The sequence below is a fragment of the Carassius auratus genome, chromosome 7, assembly GCF_003368295.1.
Source record: "Carassius auratus strain Wakin chromosome 7, ASM336829v1, whole genome shotgun sequence".
Taxonomy (NCBI): domain Eukaryota; kingdom Metazoa; phylum Chordata; class Actinopteri; order Cypriniformes; family Cyprinidae; genus Carassius; species Carassius auratus.
Genome location: NC_039249.1, coordinates 4,299,785 through 4,320,419, shown reverse-complemented (window position 1 = coordinate 4,320,419; position 20,635 = coordinate 4,299,785). Strand labels below are relative to the sequence as shown.

At 34.5% G+C, this 20,635-nt stretch overlaps 1 protein-coding gene across 2 annotated transcripts; it reads right to left on the bottom strand.

The window, feature by feature from the left end:
• Window positions 1–3,468: 3,468 nt before the first annotated feature.
• Window positions 3,469–20,566, bottom strand: LOC113105568 (28S ribosomal protein S11, mitochondrial-like). 2 transcript variants are annotated; one of them, XM_026266710.1, is made up of 6 exons: window positions 20,389–20,566; window positions 19,046–19,162; window positions 18,563–18,661; window positions 18,075–18,204; window positions 16,772–16,837; window positions 3,469–4,590 (listed from the first exon to the last, which is right to left on the bottom strand). In XM_026266710.1, the coding sequence occupies exons 1-6, from the start codon at window positions 20,469–20,471 to the stop codon at window positions 4,585–4,587; spliced, it is 501 nt and encodes a 166-aa protein (XP_026122495.1). In that variant the 5' UTR covers window positions 20,472–20,566; the 3' UTR covers window positions 3,469–4,584. The 2 variants fall into 2 exon arrangements, with proteins under 2 accessions (XP_026122495.1, XP_026122494.1); XM_026266709.1 differs by lacking the exon at window positions 3,469–4,590 and adding an exon at window positions 11,560–11,875.
• Window positions 20,567–20,635: the final 69 nt, after the last annotated feature.

Sequence of the window (20,635 nt, the reverse complement as noted above, 5' to 3'; positions counted from 1 at the left end):
AGAATAACTTAATTAGTCGGTTTTGTGGGAAGAATACAATTCTCTAGAGCCACTTATGTTTTGGTGAGTGACAGATGTAAGAATAGGGAGCAAATTCACAGATCATATTTTTCAGAGAATGTTCAACGCTGTACACAAAGTGAATTCCTTTTTTGATGGTTGCTGTTTGCTTTGTATTGTGTTTTTGTGATTTAAAATGTGCTAAATTAATATTGTGAAATGTGCAATGCATTGTAAAACATGATTTTTTTTCAAAGTTGTAAACAAAACAAAGATTTTTGCAGCATATTATTTCTTTCTTCTTCAAAACTGTATTCAATGTGTCTGTTGTTGTTTCTTTGTTATTATTTGCAACATCTATTTGAGTGAGTAAATCCTGCACCATTTATTTTCAGTGCATAAAAAATATTTGTATATACTTTTGCTTAATTTTGGTTTATCATCATACATGCATGTCTGTTTTAGTTTTTGCTAATTAAATTATTAAATGTACTGTTTTTCTCAGCTGTGAACTGAATTCTACATACTGTACACCTACTGTAAAAAGGGTAACCAAAATATACTTCATGTGGTAATGTCGTTTAATAAATTTTATATAACAAAAACACATTTTCAAATCAACCTAAATATATTAAGTACTCCATAAAACTAAATTTAAGGGTAAGATCATGTAGAAATAGCTCTTTAGCGTAACAACTGTGTGCAAGGTGCCACATTTTACCGTGCATTCTGTTCTGATTTAACCAAGAATTAAGCAAAGGCGGCATATAGCTTAAAAAAATAACAGTTCTGTGTGAGAAAAAAAAAAACTAACATATTTAGATTTAGAAATCATATCTGTAAGGTGAAGAAGAATTATCTGTCTGCTGTAATTTAATTATGATGCCTCATCAAGCAAGCTTGTTACTCACAACAGTGCAACAGGAAGGTCTAATATTCTTTATTAATTTCCTCTTCACTGAGCGTGAGCACTGAACTAAAATGCTTGGCAAAAAACAGACATTTTTGAGTCTCTTTTCTTTTTTTCAACCCTTGGCTGTTCCTTCACTAACAGAGAAACACAATCACACTCAGATATACTCCAGTTAAACGGCTGGGCTGTCTTGTTTTGGTGGTTTGTTTTAACAGAAGGCTTTCGGAGCTCTATAAGGAGGTTGATCATGCAATAAAACCATCATATAGTGAGGATGTATAACAAGAACAAAAATCTAGATACCCTTGTTAACATAATGGTGTTCATCATAAACAAACTGACTAATTCAAATGCTGATCCTCTGTGTATGGTTGTATTGTTATGGAAGCAAACAGCACAGACCCAATTCATAATGGAAAAGCATTTTCCTATTCTCAAACATGTCATAATGCCAGTAAATAAATGTTAACGTGCTGATCAAACATGTCATATCTGACAGATTAATCAACTATCTACTTTGAAAACTGTTGGTAACACTTTACAATAAGGTTTTATTTGTTAAAATTAGTTAACATGTAAAATATTTCTGAATACATTATAAGATTCAAAAGTTGTAGTATAGTTAATGCACTCTGAACTACCATGAACATGTTTTATAATCTAACATTAACAAAGGTTAATAAAAGCTGTAAAATACACTGTTAATGCAACAAATGAGACCTTGATGTATGTGTTACCAAATGATTTTAACAGTAGACTGATAAAAAAAAAAGTACAGTCAGGCACAAACAAGTTAGATATAACATTTCAAATAACAGATATAACTTTGCAGTTTTGCTAAATCATACATGTTGTTACCAATACCTGAATAAATCCTGTGGGATATATCAGGTATTAACATCCAAACATTAATATTTGTAAAACATTGTTTAGTCTATTTATACCTAAAACTACATCTTTGGTTATGCTTTCAACAAAATAAGCGAATTGCATGCAATCATTCCAAATACATATTGGTAACATTTTGCAATGATGTTTCATTTATTAACAGTAGGGAACTATCTTTGTTAGCGTAACATAACAATGAAATGCATTCTTAATGCATTAATGCAGTTCATTTCAACATTTACTAAATTAATTTAAATTAAATAAAAATCAAAAGCTGAATTTTGTTAATATTACTTAATGGACATGAGCTAACATGAACTAACAATGAACAACTGTATTTATATTAAATAACATTAACAAAATTGAATAAATCCTGTCATTTATAGGTCATTTGCTAATGTTACCTAATGGGACTTTATTGTAAAGTATATAAAAATATGTCTATTAAAAAGTAAAAGGGAAAACGTGTGTTTTTCCACAGCATCTGTTTTATAACCTGAGGGGGAAAATATGTAGAATACTTTTGAAAACCATTTTCAAATGATATGTAGATAGAAAGTTGATTTTACAAATAAATTAATTCATATCTCATCATTTCCCGTGTTTTTTTTTTTTTCAGGCGAGCTCTGTTTCTCTGCTGTATTGCATGAGTCATGTTGTATACCTTCATCTGATGAGGAGAGGTGAGAACGGTTCTCCTCATCTGGGTGTCACCTTTGCTACGAGACTCGAATAGAGCAGGTTCTCCTATGACACGTCTCCTCATTAAGGCCTCTTGCTGTGTACCACGCCAGATCTGACCCTGAAATACACCCTGTGACACCAGCATGATCACATTATATGACAATTTTGCAGTTAACCTTATTTAGCATTCTAACCCTATTTATCTATTGCATAGTTTTTCATTTGCCTTTAACACTAAGATGAAACCCAGGAAGGCGCATATCAGACGCGGCAGTAAACTGACCAGCCCATCTTTGTCATTAGATTACAAATGTCGCTATGACATTAATAAAAATGTAGGCTATAATGATAATTTATTTGGACCGGTTACAGTCACAGATAAGGATTTATATCTTGTTTTATCTCTTTTTTTTTTTTAAGCAAAATGTGGCTTTTGAAATCCAATAAGAGATGGTAGCACCAGGCACCAAGGACTTATAGCATTCATTACATGCTCTTGTAAGCATGCTATTTTTTATAACAAGAAGTCAGCAGTGCTACAATCACCTGCCTCCATGAAACGCTAGATCAAATACTGTCCTTGCTCCATGATGCCTGTAGGGAGTGTAGGGCAAGCTTGGGTTCTCTTCCAGGGCTGATTGTAATGGCACATCAAATGTGTCCCTGTTTGTGCACATTCTATCAAGTTTTGATCTTTTTTTTCTAAGGCCATGTGGGGCTTCAAAAGGCTTGCTCCTTCAAAAGCAGGCCCCCTTCAAAGTTGTGTGCACATTCATGCCAAACGCAAACCCAGCTATTTTCTAATCACTTATCTGTCCAGGTGGTGTCACACTGGCTGAATGGAATGCAAAATATATGATGCACAGCATTTGATGTGACGCTAACAGAAATGCATCAGGGTATACATGCACATGTTGCTGTCAGGTGATTATGGTAATTGAACTGCATAGATAAAGATAGATTTAACAAAACGTAAGCATGCATTCATATTTGACAAATTTGCAAGCTGCACCAACAGCCTGCTTTGTTCTGATTTGTATTTATAAATGCAACATAACATCTTATAATTTAGAAAACATCGCATATCAAAATTGCATATTGATATAATGTTTTTGGATTTATTTATTATTGTACTATGAACATACACAAGGCCAGTTGGATCACACTGGAACAGAGCTTAAATCACTGTGGGGCCTTTACAAGCCAAACTGGCACTTGAACATAGAGCTAAACAAAGCAAAATGATGGTGTTTATGCACAAAATTAATATGCAAAAACTCCCTCACACAATGCAATTTTTTTACAAACACTTAAAAAAATTGTTTGCAAAAGACCAAAATAAAAACACAGGCACAAGCAAAGCATGATAATAACAAAGTATTTCAGAATTCAATCTATGTGGAACAACAAGCAGTATTTGAATACACAAAGACAGAATCACTCAGTCTGTGCTATGGGAGTGACAGGCTGAGTCAAATAGGATGATAAACATTTGTAATATTAAACACTCATTTTCAATCAACAGGTCTCAGATAGTTACATTGAAAACTTCCTAAAATAAAAGTGGAAAACATAAAACAAGCAGAAGAAGAATTTAAAACATTGATCTATAGCTCCCGATTAATTCCGCTCCTGTCGTAAAATATTCCACATTGTTTCACGACAACATAAAATATTAATAATAATAATTATAAAATAATAATAAAAACAAATCAAGCCTGAAACAAACGTAAAATGTTATAAACGATTATAACTACCTGTTGCTTTGTCCAGTGCTGTCTGTGGCACTCACTCCCACGCCAACACACACAGATTTTATCAACATGGATATTAAACTGAGAACATGCGAAAGCTACACACTGTGAAAACGACGTCTTGCTCCATCGATTCATCTTCCCATCAGCGGTTCGTCAAACTGCTCGGATGCTATCCGCCATAAACAGCTTTTCTGCGCCGTTGTCTTCGCTCTCTCTAATGTCTCGGTGTCGTTCAGCACCATGTGTTGTGAACAGCTCCGGTTTTCCTCCTGCAGGAGCTTCTTAAAGGCGAGGTCCATTCCACCGACAGGTGGCCCAACAATTTCACCGACGTCGATGACGTCACAGCTATAGGAACGAGGAGAAAACCGAACGCCCATTACGTCACCATAATTATGAGTAGGGAACAAAATGACAAATATGTTATTTGTTACGCATGTGTAAGGTGAAAATACAAGTTTCCATTTAAATGTATTTTATTATTATTTTAATTTTTGCATTATTTTTTTTTCTTAAATTAACGTAAAATAACGTTTTCTTTCTGCATTTTTGTATATTCTGTATTTTATTTTACTTTGCTTATTCTTTTAAAATTATTTGAGATTGTAACTTTTAAAAGTGCTTTAGAAAAGAAAGTTGTATAAAATTGTAAAAAGTTAATTAATAGCTAATAATAATAATAATAATAATAATAATAATAATAATGGTATTATTATTATTATTATTGTTGTTGTTGTTGTTGTTGTTGTTAGTTTTTTTTTTATTTTGGTCAACATGAAACACCAATTTTGAATTGGTTTGATGAATTTACTATTATTCTAAAATGTAGAATATTTGTTTTTATGTAATATATAGGCTAGTGAAATATTTATTATATTATATTACACACGTAAATTCTAATTTACATAATAGATAAACAATAATATCCTTTATAATAAGAGCACTTGGTGTGGAAGGGAATTTAATTTTCTTTATTATTATTTTTTTCATTACATAATTAACTTTCATTGATAATAAAGCATTAGCAAAGATTCTTAACTTTTATATCAGTATTTCTATTTGCACCAAATGAATGTATAGAGAACTACTTATATAGTATTAGAAAATACATTTATTTTACAATGTAATAATACATAAAAATAATATATACATAAAGTATATTTAATATTTTAATATAAAAATATGAAAATATATAAAAATAGATGTTGATAATAATAATAACAATAATAATTATAATTATATATATATTTTCATGGACTCTGGGATTTACAAAAAATAAAATTTGGCATTATTTCTCAGCCACAAAATGGACATTTAAAATAGTCAGACTGTGTGCAAAAACACTTACCATCAAATTATGCCCCTGAGTACTAATTGAACAATCAGGTTTGTATTATTGCTCATTAATTTTAATATCATTAATTCCAGAAGCATTTCAAGAGGTGTTCAGTAAGTTCGCTCAAGTATTCTTGCTCTAGAAATAAGCAGGGCCACTTTAATCTACCACTATAATCCACTAATTGCCTTTATGCCCTTAAAGGTTTTTCACTTACATCCCATTCATTTCATCTAAGCGCAGAGAAATTCTTTCAATCCTCCTTGTAAGAAAAAGCATTTAAGTGTATATAATTGGAATGATGCAGTATTTTTAAAAACAAGTTATAATAAGCATCTGAAGTTGAATGAACACACGGCCAAGGTTGAAGGCTGTTGTGCTGACTAAAACTTCCCTTCACCCTGAATGAATGCCGCACTGACATGCAGGTCACAGTAAGCACAGAAAAAAAAAGAGAAAATAAAAATAACACTTGCTGGAAATATAAGGGAAAAAGCTTTCTCAAAAGCTCTCATTGTGTCCTGTACTCACATATCCACATATATATATGCAGCCCCGTGTCCACACACATACAGTCCTGTTAACAAAATTCAGCACAGAGCACAAGGGCAGTCACCCACTTGTATCTGGGTTCCCCTCCCCTTCCTGTTTCCCCTTTTGTTTGCTTCCTAGATGTAACCATAGCAACCAGCATCATAAAGCAACCAGTACTTTGAGAAATGTTTGCAAGTGACTGTCAGGATAGTCTACCATATATGTGTCTCATATATAGGGAAAGGAGAAAGGAATATAAACAAACAAAAGCAACAAATGACATTAACATCTGTCACCAGCACCAGATCCCTCATTGGTCTGTGCTGCATAATAAAGCATTAAAAACAGGGTCTTCAAAAGATTGTGTGCAATAACTATGTAAATACACATATTTGAAGAGGGAACTACAAGTGTTGTCACTTCGAGTCTGCTTGGAGTAGATCAAGCGATGCAACAATTCATGCAGTCTAGTCATGTTCCTAAGCAACAGAGACCTGTCATTTTGATGGCCAATCATCCAAGCAATCCCTCGTTGGACCTTTTAGACAAACCAAATGCTGCATGTGGAGAGTTTGTTTTGCTGTTGCCAATTTACTGAACGGATGTGTGCAGGATTCTGACACTCATTTATTCAGGTTTTTTTTTTTTTTCATGGGTACAGGGACTTGGAACTTGGTGCTCTTTAAACAAAACTGAAAGACCTTAAAACTGAGGATCATAATTCATCTACATTAATTAATATTTTTGCAATTCTTTTGCAAAATAAAACCATTAGAAAATTCTTTGTGGACATTTTTGAAAATCACACTCAGTTAGGTTCTGAATCCATCTACATTACATAGAGCTAATGATTATGCAACGTAAAATTCTCATAAAATATAATAAAAGTTCTAAAAGCATTTGAAAACCATTAGGAAATTGATTGTGAATACGTATGAAAATGACACAGACACTCATTCACCTAATACACGAGTCTACATTAGGCATAAGATGTTTTTCTGTCTACAACTCAAAAAGGGAGGGAGCTAAAGGCAATAGCTAAAAACTACTCATTAATATAATGCTTCAACAATTAGCACTTGTCTCAGGGTTTTATATACGCTTCATAATATCATCTACAAAATATCTTAGCCGCAGATAATGCTTTGTGCTTCCGTATAGGTTGGCTACTGTAAAGCCCAGTGGCTCTCCAATCTTCCCCTGCTCTTGGGCTTTAGAACAAAGGTGCTATTCAATGTAGCAGGACAGGTAAGAGCACCCAAATGGAGCTCAAGTGGGCACTAGGCTTCTTGACTAAATAGTCAATGAGCTTTCTAATCTTCCATTCTCTGCCTCCTATTCTATTTTGATAATGTACCATCGCCAGCAGCTGCTAAAAGCCTGAGCGAGGAGAGGGAGGGGTATAACAGGAAATTTTTGGATGAAAACAAAACGCGAAAGAGGTTGTCTTCAAGATGCTTCTGCGGAGCCGGTGCAGGCATATTACACTTCAACATTTTCTAAAGGGCAGCGCATTAAGACCAGCCCCTGTGGTCCAAAAATGGCACAAAATCAGAAAAATATTCAGCAATGTGAATATCACGCCTCTTCCAACATCTTCTCCTTTTTTTTTTTTTTTACTTTTCTGCAACCCCCCCCCCCCCCCACCACCACCTTGTCCACAGCCTGCCATTACAGAAAATTACAACTTATATGTCTACATTCTTGGAAGTGGATAATTGGACGGAGGCCCATTATCAAGCACTCAAGCCATGCATGGAGCTGTATTTCCTGCTCTTAATACTCTTACTCGTTCCTACTTAAATTTTTGGCTTTAAGAAATATGTATACTGTAAAATAGAACAAGAAAAAAGATGTCAGTCGAAATGATGTCTTCAACAGCAAGAGTTCGAGTCATGGGACTCATTTCAGTTTCAAACTCACTACATTAGTCCACTTAGCAAAAATCAGAAATGAGTCGGTGAAGTCAAGTCATTCTTCTGATTTCATGACAAATGTGGGTGAATCTCACAAAACATGGGCACATTTCACCCCAAATTCAACAGAGAAATCATTTTTTGCATTTCAATATGTAATTAGCATGAAGACAGTACAACAAATAATAGCATGAAGTGTAAATACTACAATTTCAAGCATATAGAATAGTTTTTCAAATCATAGTAACAAGAATAAACATTTTACTTGCACAAAACTTAATTGTTAATAATAATAAAAACATGTTTATGGTCATAAAAGAGGGATAATGGTTTTTGGAGAAAATAAACATTCAAAAGACATTCAAAAATGTTCTGAATCCACCTTTTTTATTAATTATTTTTAAAACAGAGTAGTGTCATTCTTGTAAATAAAATAAAATCAAATAAAATGCTAAAACATTTGTAATTCATTAACATTTCTAACAGAATACAGTGATAATCATTTAGGGACATCTAAATAAAATAAATTAAAATAAAATAAAATAATTATTTGTGGATCTTTCTGAAACACACACTCAATTACAACCATATATACAATGATTTTACAATGATCCTATAAAATAGGATATGCTTTAATCAAAATTAAAAAATGTTATTACATTTGAAGGTATAATAGATATTTTCCTGAAAGGTTTTTGTGAGATTAACCTATGTACAATAGAATGAATCACTGTGCCAAAATTGATAAAAGAACTCCAGAATGAATTGCTGTATGGCTGCTGACCCTATACTAAATGGCAAAACAATAAAAGCAAGAATAATACATACAGTGCTGTACAAAATTACACAATGCACATGTCAACTGAGAGCCTGTAGGTCCATTATTGTGTATAAAGTATATAGTGCTTTTAAAATAGTGCTGCAAAATTACGCTGGTTAAAGAACAGAATTAGGTGTTTGGGAAATATACAGGTGCATAGGAGGAGGTCTACCTGAAAGGTTAGTTGGGTGGGTTGTCACATGGAGTTGCTGAGTAGGCTGACAGCTTGTGGGAAGTCGGTTAAATGAGGAGATGGTGTTCACAACAGGGTAACAGAAAGTGCAAGTGCTCAAAAGATTCGGATAAATCCTTCCAATATGTATGTGCCTTTTATATGATTACCTCCTTTAAATAAGTCAACAATTATAGAGAGAATGCACATTATGATTGCAAAATCTATGCAGATATCCAGCAGTGTATTTCCCTGCGGCGTATGAAAGTGTGCGATTCTAATATGTGCAAATGGATGCCTGAGTAGCTCTCATTATATGGTTCCCAGGGTTACTTGGGTCTAGGTCATGTATGCTTCCAAATCCATCTGCAATATTTACTGCCAGTTTAACCCATCACCTTGCAGGAACCTTAAGTGAAGGCAAAACAGCATTCAAGAAAAATATCCATTTCAAGAGAATGCCACGTTATAACAAATTATTCACTGGTACACAAACAGCAGCCACAGAATATGTATGCATAAATGTTTTTTTGTTTTGTTTTTTGCAAGCCCTTTGTTATGTGTTTTCACTCCATCCTGTGACACATGAATGTCAAAACCGGAGAAATCGAACAAAATCCCAGGTGGAAGTCATAATTTCAGTGCAATCAATTCAACTTTCAATTAGGAGCAAATTGTATTTTGAAGTAATTGCATAATAACCCATTAAAACTTTCACCTCTCAACAATTTCCAAGTGCATTTGTTGATTTGAGAACAATGTGGTTTAAAATGCAACCCATGGTTCAAAATAATCAAGTTTTAAGTCTTGCATGGCAAAACGGTCATGTTGCATTTAACCAAGACTCCATTATTTGCTTTGTTCACAATACTGAACCCCCTCTGAAAAAAACAACAACATTTAACTAAACATATTTTCTGATTTGGTGCTCGCTAATCCAAATTTCACAATTTTTGTGGACGAGAAATGTAAACAAACTCCTTAGCCTAAGTAACGGGTGGACTCTTTTCACTTGGTAAGCACCTAGCAACACATCAAAATCACTAGATTGAAACCTAATAGCAGTTACAATTGCTGGACATGTTTTGTAGTTACTGTTCTTGATGTGAATAGACCTTAACACTGTTATTTTCCTGTCTATTACAGTGAAGCTGCTTTGAAAAAATCTGTATTGTATAATTTGCTATATAAATGTGTCTTAACTTAAAACCTTTAAAAAACACAATCCATATGGAATACATAACAAAAAGACTTCCCAATTGATTGACATGTAAAAAAAAAAAAAAATTACTTCGGCAAAGACCAAGAATGCTTTCTCATATAAAAATCACACACTGCAGGCGAACCATTTAACACTATATTCAATCAACCTTGTTGGCTCCGGTTTCTAATCACTGCCCACAAAATCCCAGCAGGGATACTCAGGTTCCATGTCAGAGCCTCCACTGGATGCACAGGCTATCTGAGGACATCTGAGATGCTCGGCCATCTGGGTTAAACGTGGGTAGAAGTCACGCTTTGTCGCTGATGAGACGTGTTTTGTGGTGGCTCTGACGCTCGGTGTGAAAGGAGACTGGGAAAAGGACAGCTGTTGCTGGAGAGCCACAGAAAAAACGTTCCTGCATAAAGCACCAAACCAGTTTTTTACCTTGAAATGTTTTGGTTCTAAAATCAATGAATCGAATCCTTCAGATTTAAAACTGTAAGACTGAACCACAGACATCCAGGAAGCTTATACATGGACATCAACATAATTTGCTATTGTCATTTATGTCTTTTTTCCCCCCAGTCCTCGAGCAATAGCGCACACTAAAGCTTGTATAAAAGCAGATGTGCGTTGCAGGCCTGACCTTGGTTGCTATGGGTACTAGGGACAGACTTATATTCAACCGCCTGCCTGAGTTCCTGCTAATTGCCGTTGTCATAGCAACGAAGCACCTGATGTAATGGTAGAAAAGGGCAATAATCTTACAATGGTCCATTTATTTATAGGGAGCTATTCCACCCTGTGCCTGTCAACTTGGAAACGGACTCAGATTAAGTGCTAACATATCGAACAATAATGTTTATTAAAAAAAAATAAAAACATATGTTCGATAGCACACACACAATTTTGTGCAATTTCCAGAAACAAACAGCCACTGTAACACCCTGTCAAATTTTTCTGTTTTTACTACTAAATTCATCAGAAAAATTTACTTGGATCCTAAAGTCTGTCACCACTGGTTTTGTATTTTTAATACAAAACCACAATACCAATATAAGTGAAAAGTTTGATTGTAAAAATGTAAATGTAAAAAAAAAAAAAAACGATTGTATTTATGTCGTTACCCTTTTACATTTATAACAGCAACGATCAAGCTGCATCAACTCCACAAGTTCCAAACCCGGTGATCCGTGTTATCCAGCATGATCATTGTCACATTGTTTATTTCTAGGTTTTAATTTAGATTTTGAATCCCAAGGTTGCCTTTTAAATTATTCAGCCATGCGTAGCTGAAAGCTGTACATGCACTAATAAGAACAAAAACAGACGTGATGAGTGACACCTTCACACTTTAATAATTATCAAAAAGGTAAATAACATACATAGCACTGCTGTTGTGAAAAAGAAAAAAAAAGCATTACTCTTGAACAGCGTTGACCTGAATAAATGAGCATTCAACCTCTATATTCAGACTGGATGGTCAATGAAAATACAGAGAGAGAGACAAACAAGACTTCTGGGTTCATGGGTTTCTTCCTCCTCACATCCTTCGTGCTTTGCGAGGGCGACAGCCATTGTGTGGCACTGGGGTGTTGTCGGTGATGGAAACAACCTCCAGTCCTCCCATGGTTAACCCTTTAATGGCAGACTACACACAGGGGAGCACAATCAATGTAGGCCAAGTTAGCTAAGAGATACAGTTTACAACAATACACTCTTTCTACAAAAGAGAGCAAAGATTTTTTTTTTAATCTTTGCTGTCATCTAATGCTCAATTAACATTTAATATATGGGAATTAAACTTAACAAAAAATTTAATTTGCTGAAAATGTAGGCATCCAAGGTTTTGTTTCTTCATCGGAGCAGTTCACCAGTGGATCCTCTGCAGTGAATGGGTGCCGTCAGAATGAGAGTCCAGGGCTTGAATTTCGGTGCGGGAATGCGGGGATTGCGCATAATTTAAACCATTCCCGCAAGGTTAGCTTTTATAGTGCGAGAAATTCCCGCACAAATATATTTGCTTCATCTCAGAGCAAATGATTAAAAAATAAATTCACACTTGCGAGAAAAAATATGTCAAATTGTCTAGTCAAATTGTCTTTTATTTTCGAATTTAATTCCTCAATCGGCGCTGGACCGGCATTTTCTGTCTCAGCGCTGAGCTCATAGACAGTAAACGGCGGAGCCCTGCCCCTGGCTGCTGTAGACAGATCATGTTTCACGCTGTCAATGCAGCGGTCTGCGTTGCGCTGATCTTATTCACACTATCAAGTGAAGGTTCAGCATTCTATTCTTTTGAGTCAAAATGAGCTGTTTGTGAAGAAATTATCCGCTTCCAAATTGTCGTTGTAATAACGAAACTGAAACATTAAAAAACATTATGCTCTTTATGGTGTGCGAGTGATAGAGCGCGGCAGCAACGAACCAACTGATCAGCTTACAGCGTCACAACATTGAATGCTCGGCCGAACAGCTGATCATAGCTGTACTTTATTATTTTTCATCTCCATAAATATATCTATAAATATATCTAGTAATAAAGTTAACGCAAGGGCTAGAAATCAATTAATATTTTGCTGATCCTTCTTGTCATCATGGAGAGCGCAGTTGGTTGCATGGCAACGACAGACACCACGAGAGTGCAAGCGCTTGTGGAAATGAGACTGCGGCGCGCGCGCCCGAGCTTTCCACTTGTTTGAGCATGTGACTGCGCGTTTCCCCTTGTTTTCTATTCATTATGCGCAGCATATTTCCCGAGCGCACAAACACGGCCACAGACAATGAATTGTTTGGTTAGCGTAGTAGTTTAAATATGGACCGTTGGCTGAAGCGAAAGACAAGTTCGGATGATGCAGATCACGATCCAAAGAAAAAAGTTTTCACTGAAATGGAGAAACTCATTCAGACAGCCATGGTCATACCAGTAACGAGTGTGTCGTGTGAACGTGGATTCAGCACACAAAACAGGATCAAATCTAAATTCAGAAATTCACTGAATAATACAAGTCTCACAAATCTAATGATCATTTCAGAGCTTGGACCTTCCCTTGAGCAGTTTGACTTCAACAGAGCCATCATCAAATGGAAAGAAATGAAGATGAGGAGACAGATGAGAAACTTAGAATAAGTCACATGAAAAAAAGAAATGGAAAAAAAATGACTGAAATAGAACTGAAATGTATGAAAAACATAAATAATTATAGTTTAAACGGAGTTCTTAATATCAATTTACGATATCAATATCAAAAGTAAAAAAAAAAAAAGCAAAGAATTGAACTGAACTGAAACACATGAACTGAAATAGACATTAATATATAGCATAGGCCTAGTTTAAACAGAGGTCTTAATGTCAATTTGAAGAGCATGATGTATTTTGTATAAAGTTTTTTTTTTTTTTTTTTTGTTAACTGATTTGAGAACTGGAAATGCACAATTCATGCATACAAATCTGTAGATATTAATAAATGAACATGATTAAATTAGACCGATGCATCAAAAGTTATTCTCCCCCCCATAATCTTTAGATCCCCCCCATGTGACCCATGTAAGGGGGGAATTCCCCCCCAGTTTAAAAAACGAAATTCAGGCCCTGGAGTCCAAACAGCTGATAAAAACGTAAATGTCTAAATGTAAAGTAAATGTCTTCTGAAGGGAAAAGCTGCTTGTTTGTAAGAAACAAATCCATGATTTTTTTAGCCATTTTAAATGGCTGTTTCCGGCTACAATACACGCCCTCTATTTATAATCAAAATATATCCCAGACGACCTGAGGGTGAGGATATTTGAAAAAAAAAAATTAATTTTATGATGGCTTAATTCACTTGTAGCATTTAAAATGACTGATTTAAAAAAAAAAATTACAGATAATTAAATAGAATATTACCTGCCGAACTGTAAAATCAGTGCATCCCTGATTAGTATCCAGCTTTTCTAAGTTATCTAAGCACAAGTATTTACCCTGGCTTGCCTGTTTAATAACATGATTCAAATAAGCTAACACTGCATTGATTTATTTATGGCCAACCACCATCTGCTTAAATGCAACTTAGTCCAGAAGCTTCTGACTGTGAATAAACCGAGGGTAGGTAAAAGAGTAATGCAAGTCTTAAAAGCCCCCTGTTGCCTGCAGCTCTGGAGGGGCTCATTATATTCTCAACCAGCCTTAATGTCCTCCCACCCGGCTCAGAGTAAGAGCATGCAGACCGCCGCTGAGCTCACAGAACTCATCGGTCAGTTTCAGAGTATTGATCGAATAGTCAGCACACATAACTGTTGCCGAACCATACAGGCACATACAGAGAATAATATATAATCACTGCTGCCATTCTACTGAATGTATCACGAAAAGAAACTGGATGAAAAGCAGGAGGTCAATCAATCAACTAGATTTTTACATTTTTCTAAGAAAATGTGACTGGCTGTGCAAAAGCCACCACCATTATGTCCCTACTTAGTTGCTAATATGTTTTGGGTGGTGTCATAGATTATGGATAATTTTTATTTAATTCCATACAAATTACTGGTTACAACTGACATTGTTTTATAATGTGTCTTGTGATTGGTGGATATCAAACCATCTCTTTTCATTTCCTTATTGATTGGCTGCAGGTTTGAATGTGCTTTTTGTTTGCGTTTAGGTGTTTTTTTTATTTTTCTTTATTTGTAATTGTTTATTCCTGATGAAGGCCAGTGTGCAGATATGTGTTGGCACAATAAAGGACTGATTTTCTATAGCTCCTTTCTATTCTTTGATTTCTACACTCTACAAGTCTTGCTGGGTTTATAAGTACCTTTTCGTTTTTTTCCACACGCCTCGCTGGTTTTGTGAAGCTGCACTAGAATAACCCCATAAGACTTCTGGGTGAATGGGCCATATAAGTGAAAAAAGCCTCAGTAATAATAGATACGGCATAGGCCCTTCAATAGATTTTAAGTTCTTTTTTGGCTGCAAATCTTCACAGGAAGTCTAAAAGGTAAAAGCACACCAGAAAAAGTGACAGTATTAAGACTACCTTAGCTATGAATTTCAAACAAGTCTTTTGTTTGTTTGCAACCCTGAACCGGTTTTTACTCATTTACACATCTGTGCACATCAAACTGTGAACGGAACCTCTAAGTTTCCATTTGCACATTAGCAACAGTGTTTAGCATCACTTCCACTGTACTAGATTTTTGTTATTTCTTGTTTATTCTTTCAGTGGTGTTTGTTAAAGCATACTCTGGGTTAAAAATCTGAACAAACAAACACCAAGAAAATTAATCAACATCAAATAAAAAATGCTTTGTTGAGAAGTGGGTCATTATAGTTTTCACCTTGCACATGATTACCTGGGTGGAAAGAAAATCTCACATACTACTGTTCAAAAGTTTAAGGTCAGTGAGATTTCTGTTTTTGAAAGAAATTCATACTTTTCAGCAAAAATGCATTATTTTGATCAAAAATGTCACAAAAGACCTTTATAATGTAACAAAAGATTTGAATTTGAAATGTTCAAATGTTCTGGTTTTGAACCTTCTTTTCAAAGATGACTTGCAAAAAAATTTACTCAGCACAACTGATTTCAACATTGAAAATGATAAGAAATATTTCTTGAGCACCAAATCATCATATTAGAAAGTTTTCATTCTGAAGGATCATGTGACAGTGAAGACTGGAGTAATGATGATGATAGGAATAGGAATAAATTACATCTAAAAAAATATTAATATAGAAAACATGCTTTTAAAATTGAAATAATAATAATATTACTATATTTTCTACTATATTGTATTGTTTATCAAATAAAAATGCAGCCTCGGAGAGTGTAACTTTTCAAAAAAACTAAATCAAAAGGACTTGAAAATTGACTAAAAAACCCCTAAATAAAATTACATTAAAAAAAAAAACCTCAAAACATCATAGCAGCCACAAAGCAACAACTCTGCAACCACACACAACTAACTAAACAACTCACGACACACAAGCAGTCACTTTCCTCAGAAAATGTATAATGTAGTTGTTATTCCTATCTTCTTTTTTGTTATCAATTATTAGATATACATTATTTATTTATTTTATTCAATAGCTGCCTGCCCCCTCTACACATTTTCTATGTTTTCTATGTTTTTACACATTTCCTTTTATCTGTATTGTGCTCGTACAATACAATACCGAACAAAAATATAGAGAATCTTGGACCTTTGAATTACAAATATTTTCATTATTACCATTTTGCATTTGCATTCTTCTATACCTTTCACCACTGTGACATTTTTTGGTATTCACTGCAAAATTCACTGCCTAGTTTATTAGAAAACAGCAATAACGTGTTTGTCTCATTTGAGAGTGGAGGTAAATGATTCAAGATGCCTCGTTTGCATTCAAATGTGCACAGCCTCACTTTGGTTTTCACACAGTTACAGATAAGCTGTCACGAGAAAGTCTAAATAATCAATGATATAAAATATAGGCAAATGGAAAATGTCACAATAAATAGTAATATTATAGTTTCGCAGAGATTTTTATTTTTTTGCTGTAAATCTTTGGCCTTAGCAAACTACTCACCAAGCGCCCTGGACCGAGTCCTTTCACTAGCACACGGACGTAGCTGACCCCCTTAGCCCTCGCCTTCTGCTCAAGACAAACATACATACATTTAGAACATTTAGCATAATAAAAACTAATGAATCACTGAGGAAACACAAAATTGCAGGAGCCTAGAATCTGAGGTCTGTCCGAAACTACTAATTTAGATCATAACGCCTGTGTCCATACAGCAAATGAATGGTTATCAGTGGGAAGTCATATACTGATTATACAGCATGCTGTGACTCAGGGTTGTCATTAGACTCTTCACGACACACGCTGATGAAATTACCAACAAATAGCATGGAAGTAACCGAAGAGACATATAAACATGAAACCGAAGATTTGAAATGTTATTTTTAATTTTTTCTATTTCTCCTGGCCAGGCATATAATCAGTATAAACACTGAAACAGTTAATAGGACACTGCTGATAACCTCAAACCAGAGAAACATACATGCACATAAGACCGTGATAGCTAACAACAAAAAATAAATCCTTTTATAAGTTCTCTATGTTTCAAATATGTTTCTTACATTATATTTAATGTCTGTCCTTACAGAATGTTTCAGCATGACTTTAAATTTAAAGCAGAAAACCAGTCAAATACAATCTAAGGAAGGGTACTTTAACAATTAAACAGGGTGTGGTAAATTACTGCAAAGAAATGTGCTGCCATCAAGTGGACAACATCTAAATGACAGAAACAAAAAAAGATGCACCCCTGCAATGACATGTATTAATACTTATTTTTGATGGAAATGTCTGATATATCTCTCTCTACTAGACAGTTCAAATGAAATCATATATGTGAACCTGGACAACAAAAACAAGTCATAAGGGTCTTTTTTTTATTGAGATTCATACATCATCTGAAAGCTGATATAAATAAGCATTCCATTGATGTTTGGTATATCGAGATACAGCTATTTGAAAATCTGGAATAAATAAATACTGAGATAAACATCTTTAAAGTTATCCATATGAAGTTTTTAGCAATGCATATTACTAATCAAAAATTTAGTTTTGATATATTTATGGTGGGAAATTTACAAAATAATGGAACATGATCTTTTCTTAATATCCTAATGATTTTTGCCATAAAAGAAAAGTCAATAATTTTGACCCATACAATGTATTTTTGGCTATTGCTACAAATATAACCCAATGACCCTGTGCTGCCGGGTCACATATGTTTTATGCTTTGACAACTGTACAAAACTTGTTGACACATTTTATTTCAGTATAAAATCAATACGATTTTATATTTTGTGCATCTTACCGCAGCGGCTGAAATCCCAGCAGTCTGTGCTGCAATAGGAGTTGCTTTCTTCACATTCTTGAAACCCTCTGATCCACATGAGGTTCGGACCATGTACTGGCCCAGACAATCTGTGACGTGGATATGTGTGCTTGAGCAAGAAATTAAGGATAAAATACAGTTAGCTATATGGAAACATGCAGTATTAGGTATAAATAAGAATTATAATCCATATAGTATTAACATCTGTAGTCCCTAGATACACCAAGAAAACACTGTAGATTAATTTCACATGGGCATTTAAACTTAAATGTACAGTAGTCTATGTTACGCAACATAAGCACTTTGACCAATGCAACAGATGGATAAAAGACAAACATAGTTAAGAGATTAAATAAGCTTCTGCTTTAGCTGTATGCACACAGCATAAAAACTATAACTATATCTGAACTAAATCCATTTTAATTTGTCAATCACGACGATTTTATTTTTTTTGCCAAGCAACTTACTTGTTATATGTGGCTTTTATGTGTGCAATCGGTAACTCTTCAAACTTCTTGCTGTCCCATGTCAGGGAGCTCTCCTCACCCGGAAATGGAGGGAAAATACTAAATAGGGAAAAGAATATAAGCAACAACAATAACAAAGCATCTCTAGAGAAATAATTTATGTAGACAGAGATACTTTATACTAAATGATAACTATTACTATCAATGTCAAAAACTCAGATATTTAGGGTTGTACAGAAATTGAATAAAGTTGACAGTGAAGACGTTTATAATGTTACAAAATATTGTTTATATTGTTTTAAATAAATGCTGTTCTTTCTGCCTCTATTTATGAAAGAATCCTAAAGAATCCCATTTATTATTTAAAATCTCTGGGTTTAATTTATGTGACCATTTATATCCTTAGAACTGATTAAAAGGTCTGGGAGACCCTTGGTTAAAATTATATTTGAAAGCAGGTGTGTGTCACTGTTTCTGTCATACTCTTTCAGTCTTTTGGCAGGGGCTGATGGCTTCTTGGTTTCCACTGGTTTGGCATCAGCCTCTTGTAATCGGATGGCACTGCTTGATAGCGGATGCTGAAGCCCCACATTTCCCCCACTGCAGGAGACAACAACCAATTAGGTCCCTTAGTAACAAAAGACATCCAGAGTGTGCAAAGTTGGTCTCTAGACTCATATGGTGATGACTTGGAAGAAGCTCAAACAGAAGACCCTTTATCGTGTTATTTCTTAGTTGTGATTACTTCGCTATTAAGGTAAAATAATACTTAAAGTGCTGGTACTGTTAGGTACAGTGCTGTGCAAAAGTCTTAGGCCACTAATATTTTCACCAACAAAAAATGGGCTTAAGTAATTCTATATTTATTTCTATATTTTGCTGTAGTTTGTCAGTAGTAAATATCAGTTTACATCTCCAAAAATTATTTTTGCTATTAAATGTCTATTTGATTGCACAAAGAGACTGACAACAGCCAGTGCTCCACACAGAGATCTGATCATCATCATCACTCTGTCTGGAAAGACATGAAGAAACAGAACAAACTGAGACAGACTCAATCCAGAAGAACTGTAGCAATGTCTCCAAGACATTTCAAGACACATAAAACCTGTAAAGCTATCTGAAAACAATGCGCAAGTGCACCTAGGATAAAATATTTTTTTAATGCATAGTGTAGTCACACCAAATGTTGATTTAATTTAATAGAAGTTAATTAATAAAATCTATTTATGGCATTATATTTGAAGGCATCTTCGTTTTCACTTCACATCATTTTTACACAAGTGCCTAAAACTTTGCACAATACTGTAGCTTTGCAGGTTTCTTGAAGCGTCTTGGAGACGTTGCCACAGTTCTTCTGGATTGAGTATGTCTCAGTTTGTTCTGTTCCTTCATGTCTTTCCAGACAGACTGTTTTTTTTTTTTTTTTTAGTTTTGATTATGAGATCAAGTCTCTGTGTGGAGCACTGGCTGTTGTGCGAACAGAAATCTCACTGGATTATTACAATTAATGGCAAAAATAATGTTTGGAAATGTAAACTGATATTTACTACTGGCACACTACAGCAAAACATAGAAATAACTTACTTAAAACCATTTTTTGTTGGTGAAAATATTTGTAGCCTAAGACTTTTGCACAGTACTGTATACATAAATGGCATAACAGTAGTATTATGAAACCATAATAATAAAAATAGATTAATATTATGTCAGCTTTTGTTATATGATATATGAAACATTAAGTTAACAGTGGAGGATATTTCTGTCACACAAATATCAAACACGTTATGAGAGGGGCTGCTATAACAACCCCATAAGCTACTTACATTATCATCCGTCCAGATGAATTTAAGGGCTCAAAAAGCTGCTGACACGAACCTCGAATGAGGCTATATAACCTAAGATACATAGTATGTGTTTAAATCATGCAGTTTATTAACAAACACACATACACACATGAAGCTAGCTAGCTTGGCTGACATTGACGGTCGCGTACAGAGCGTTCAATGGAAAGTCACAATAATACTAGATTTCAGAGGGGTGTTGTATTTATATTTTAGACGCCAACGTATC